Raw genomic sequence first — 5,082 nt, 5'->3', positions numbered from 1 at the left:
ACTCAACCGTTCGATCTATGATTTATCATTCATGTACGTCGATAAGATCCGACCATTTAGCATCACATTAGGACGGCATAGCTTAGTCTCAGAAATTAATATGGGCCAACTAATGCTATATGATGTGCTTTATCATATGGGCCGACCCATAAAGAGTGAAGCGGAAGGCCCATTAAACTCTATAAACATTTCTTTTTTATTCCATATTTTGAGCTACACTTTTTAGGTAAAGCATTTAATGCTCATATTTATACTAAAATATATTCATTTCATAATCCTGAAAAGAACAAAATAGAAAAAATAATACCTTTACACAAAAAATTAGTATTAATAAATGAAAACCACAATTAAAAAATATCTGAAAAACTAGTATTATACTATTTTTACTAGTGAATTTTTCTGCTTTAAAATCTGACTAAATATGATGATTTCTGTATGCCAAAACTCAAAACATATCATCAACCATCAAAACACAGAGCTTAAAAGAAAGAGAAAAAGAAGCAGACAAATAATTCAGAACAACAGCATTATATATAAAATCTGGTTCAAACAACAGGATTATATACACATATCAATCAAAATCCAACACCAATTGAGATAGTTCCTACTTGCCATTTCTTACCTGTAACTATCATATAAAATGACAGCGCAGATTCGCTCGTTCGCATTCGCCATGAGCTATCTTTCATAGCTCTCCCCTCAGTGTCACAAAGGCAGCATTCACTGAAACAATCTAAGTCAAATGCATGTCTTCAGCAGTTTCAGATGAGTTCGCTCTCGTCCCCACCCTGCAACTTGCGACACCAAACTTAACTTTAAGCGGCCTTGTTTGAGATGCATCTCGAGAGACATTGATTCTCTTACCTCACTCAACCATGACATAAGAGGCAAACTAATCCTCTTGATCGAAGTCTAAAAGAAAGTCTGTCAAGTTCTCCGAATCATCTACAGCTTCTTCCAGTGTTTCAATTTTCTTTTTGGGCTTCGCCTGCGACTAAAGTATGGAACACGATTAGGTGCATCTCAGATATCAATAAGTGAACTGTATAGATTATTAGTAGTTTCGAATTACTTTTGGCTTGAGCAGTTCGTTGTTGCTTTTTACGATGCTCCAATTGCGTGTAACTTTCTCATCTTCTTTGTCTTCCACTTCATCTTCGCTGTCCTCTCCTTCATCCTGTCGTTAGAACTCAGAAAAGAAGGCATAACCAACTTGTAATAGTCTCAATTGTAAAGAGAATGAATACAAACTCGAGCATGATATATATCGTGTTAAAAACAAATGGAACAATCAAGAGAGGTCCAAAATGGTGAAGGACAAGATTCTCACATCATTTTCTCCTATGTCAACAGCTTGCGCCATAGCATCATCCATGTCTGCCATCTGTTGCAGAAATGAAATGCTTAACAAAATCTGAGAAAATGCTACAAAAAAGAACAAGACGAATCGACGGATCCCCAAATTAGATAATTCCCCACTGTTGCAAATTTGAAATTACCTCGACTACTTCATTCTTCTCCTTGGCTAGGATTTCATCCATTTCCTCTCTTGTTATAATTTTTCCATGCTGATAAAAAATTTCGGACAGCACTCGAGTTATAATGTACGAGGGAATGGAATGAAAAACCTATGCGATAAATGAAAAAAGATGTGCAAGTAATCAACTGTACCAAACCTCTTTAAGATAATCAAGCATGTTTGGAGTCGGTTCATGAAAATCTGGACCCCTGTAATCAATCACCTCGTTCGGGTCCTGAATGTAGTTGATAGTTGGGTAAACAGGATCTCCACCCCATACTTCAAACAAGAGTGAATTAAGTAGTAAGCCAAAGATGGGATACTGGAAATGTTCAAAATTTATAGCATTCGAGATAATGAGATCAACACAGAGAGATGACAGAGGCAGATATACTTTGCTTTATTTGATCCTCCCGCATGCGCATTGCTAGTGGGTCTCGGGGAATTCGGACATCAGTACCCATCATGATGCGGTACTCTCGATCTGTTTGATATGTGAACATCTCAATTAGTTGAGTGGTCTCGTCTTCACCAGTTTCTTCAAAATGCTTCTGCACTGCTTCCTTTGAGGTGTCTCTTTTCCAAGCTTCGACCCATTCTGAATAGTAAGCTATAGGGCCAAGTGTTTGCAGCCTTTCTTTTTCTTCCTGAAGCCTACAAGTCAAGCCAGTCAATATTTCAAGCTCCAAATACAGCAATGACAGAGAAGTAAACTGAATATGGCTCGCTCACCAAAACATAATCATTTTTAAGCCGATACTGATTTCAAACAAATAAACCTTCACTGTACTTCATAACAATTTTCCTATTTTCTTGCACTACGTCTTCAGAAGTTAATGGTCATTGGCAGAATACATCATTAACTGTTTTCAGTTTAGTGTTCGACACAAATGCTTGTGTCCCTTTTCTCTCGGAATAAAGGCATTACCACAATCCCACCCAACCACAAAAACAGAAGCAAGAAAAATAAGATACTATTATGTTAGTTCAATCTCAATTTTTGGAAGTCTGAAATAGGATGAGCAGTTAGTTCCATATAAGGCATCTATATTCCAAGAAAAGGGAACGAAAAGAACAAATGCACAAATCAAGTAGGTAATTTAATCTGAAAAATCCTTATTTTAAAATCAACAAATAATTAATTATTTCAAATGCAAGTTTTAGCTAAAGAAAATATGCTTTACCTCTCTTCTTTATAAATATGGCGTCTAGCTCTGAAAAGAGCGCATTCAGTGAGGGTCGGTTCTTCACCATAAAGCTTAATTTGCCCAGTCTCTGCCATGGCCTTGAGAAACACCTGAAAAAAAAATACCAATGTGATGTCAACATGCAAGGTGTAAGTATTAGTTATTCATCCAAGAGGTCAGAATGCACATACTGTCTCAACATCCGGTCGCCTTCTTTGCCACCTCGACCATTGCTCCTTATCAGTCTTTCTCCAGTTCCACCACAACTCTTCACTTGTAAGTGGATCTTCAATCGGTTTCTTGGTCTCTGGATCAATAAAGGGGTGAGGATTCCCAATCTTCTTGTCAAGTTCATAGCTACTCAACTCATCTCCTGTGGGTTCTGTCTGATAGACAACATATCCAGACGACTGATCTTTTTGTTCATCAAGCGAATACTCTTGAGATTCAGCTTCCACTTGATCATTCACAGCTACATTCGTCGTCTCTGAAGACTGAGATGCAGAAACCGAAGACTTATTCCTTTTCCTCCTACTTCCAGGGTTTTTCCCAAAAGATGGCTTTCCAGTTGACTCGCCCGTTGGCTCAGGCGCCCGTGCAGCCCTTACTCGACTTGATGTGCCTTCCGGCCAGTACTCTTCCCCTGGAATGCTCGCACGAGCACCAGAAGCTGGCTCCATCTGACCAGAAGTGGAGTCCATATAGCTATGATACGGATAACGCTCAACGGATATATGCTCAATAGGGCTCTGTTTGTCATCTTTCTCGCACCTTATTCGATGAAGTAAAGGATCCCTCTTCAACGGAGAGATGGCTACAACTCTAAACTTTGACATTGGTGAAGAAAATGGACCTGCAAGCGGTAGCTGCACCGACCCAACGGATAAAACGTTGCGGAGAATATAACATGTATGTATATAACCAACATAAAGTTGCAACTTATTATAGCAACTCCTTTTTTTGAAAAGTACAATGAAATGTTGAAAAAACCACCTAATTTGTTCTCCTATTATGAACAAATCCATTACTCATTACTTCATCACTCAAAACTCAGCTCACCTATCAAGACACGATTTCAAGGGTACTAGCAACTAATTATGAAACAAAAACCTAATCACTAAATAAACAGAGTAGGATTATTGAATTCAAGAAACAGCTAAAGTAAAAAACATGAGACAACACTTGAAGTCCAAAATTCATCAACACTTCAAACAGTTAGCCAGAGTAGATAAATAAAATTCTAACCTTGAGATTCTTGGTGTCCACTGAAACTATCCTTCTTAATCCTCCATCTAAAACCATAAAATCCAAAAATTCAATTAGTCGAAAATAACACTTAGGAAAACCCCATAAAAAAAAAAGAAAAGGCAATGACCTTGATAACGCCAAGAAGGAGTAACAGACGCCATTTTCCGAATGGATAAATTCCCCAATAAATCTTGGGTTTTAGTACATGAATTTCAGTTGGGTTTAAGCTAACTCCCTTTGGAGGATAAAGAGAGTAAACAAAATTTCAACCGAAACCGATAACGTTAAATGAATAATTTACTGTTGTACGAAAAGCGCGTCTTATTTTATTGTACTAATACTATTTCAACGACTTTAGTAGTTTTGCTATTGGTAAATTTCCATCAATATTAAAAAGGTTTTAATTTTTAGGAATAATGAGTTAGGAGTAATTTTTTTGTTGACATCAGTCTCATAATTTTTCATAGTAACAAAATCATGTCGTTACGGATAAACTTGTGTCTGTTTTAGATATATCACTGTCGTTTTTGTTGATTGTATGAGCTGGTTAGTTGGTGGACTATTATTTGTTAGGCCTGGAATTAATTTGGCCCAGGTAAGTTGGGCTGTTTGTTTGCCCTAGCCCATTCCCGGATTGATATACCCTCACTCGCTCCTCCACCGCCTCAATTCATTCTGCACTCTCTCTTTTCTCTCACTTCTCTCTCACGAGTTTTTTTGAGTTTCCCTTGGATTTTCTTCTCTGAAGTTTCTCTGGTTGTCCCACTGTGGTTTGTCACTGATATTTGTGTGATTAAACGGTTGTGTGGGTGTGAGATAAGCAACTACTTCGGTTGCTTGGATTCCAGAGGAGTTAGGGTTTCTTGTTGAGAGGTTTCTGTGGTTGTGAGCTTCGAGAGTGGATAGATCCGGTGTAGTGGAGTGGTTTGGGGTTGTAATCCGTGGTGTGTGAAGAGTTTCACGGTTGGATTCAACGTTGCTCCCTTGGATCGTTGTTTTGGTGAATAGATCTGTACTATTAGCGGGTGGCTGAGCCATAGCTTGTAGATCTATGCGATTCCTTTGTTATCTCTTTTATTACTGCGTATTTTGTGTAGATCCGAAAGGATCTTTCATCTTATACTAACT

The 5,082-nt window shown here is 38.0% G+C and overlaps 1 protein-coding gene across 2 annotated transcripts; it reads right to left on the bottom strand.

Moving 5' to 3' along the window:
* Positions 1 to 509: 509 nt before the first annotated feature.
* On the bottom strand, positions 510 to 4,227 carry LOC121755900 (protein PLASTID TRANSCRIPTIONALLY ACTIVE 12, chloroplastic-like). 2 transcript variants are annotated; one of them, XM_042151341.1, is made up of 11 exons: positions 4,082 to 4,227; positions 3,952 to 3,998; positions 2,898 to 3,572; positions 2,704 to 2,816; positions 1,914 to 2,173; positions 1,677 to 1,798; positions 1,500 to 1,568; positions 1,331 to 1,384; positions 1,073 to 1,177; positions 865 to 994; positions 510 to 794 (listed from the first exon to the last, which is right to left on the bottom strand). In XM_042151341.1, exons 1-10 carry the CDS (start codon positions 4,113 to 4,115, stop codon positions 893 to 895), a joined length of 1,581 nt encoding a protein of 526 aa, XP_042007275.1. In that variant the 5' UTR covers positions 4,116 to 4,227; the 3' UTR covers positions 510 to 794; positions 865 to 892. The 2 variants fall into 2 exon arrangements, with proteins under 2 accessions (XP_042007275.1, XP_042007274.1); XM_042151340.1 differs by having other exon boundaries at positions 510 to 788.
* Between the last annotated feature and the right edge of the window lie 855 nt (positions 4,228 to 5,082).

The sequence above is a fragment of the Salvia splendens genome, chromosome 11, assembly GCF_004379255.2.
Source record: "Salvia splendens isolate huo1 chromosome 11, SspV2, whole genome shotgun sequence".
Taxonomy (NCBI): Eukaryota; Viridiplantae; Streptophyta; class Magnoliopsida; order Lamiales; family Lamiaceae; genus Salvia; species Salvia splendens.
The sequence above is the reverse complement of the archived record's forward strand: the minus strand, read 5'-3'. Positions and strand labels throughout refer to the sequence as shown.

Coding starts and splice junctions, on each gene's coding strand:
- LOC121755900 (XM_042151341.1), bottom strand. CDS start 4,115: ATGGCGTCTGTTACTCCTTCTTGGCGTTATCAAG. Junction 3,573..3,951: donor TGGACACCAAGAATCTCAAG/GTTAGAATTTTA, acceptor GGGTCGGTGCAG/CTACCGCTTGCAGGTCCATT. Junction 1,178..1,330: donor TTGACATAGGAGAAAATGAT/GTGAGAATCTTG, acceptor TTCTAACGACAG/GATGAAGGAGAGGACAGCGA.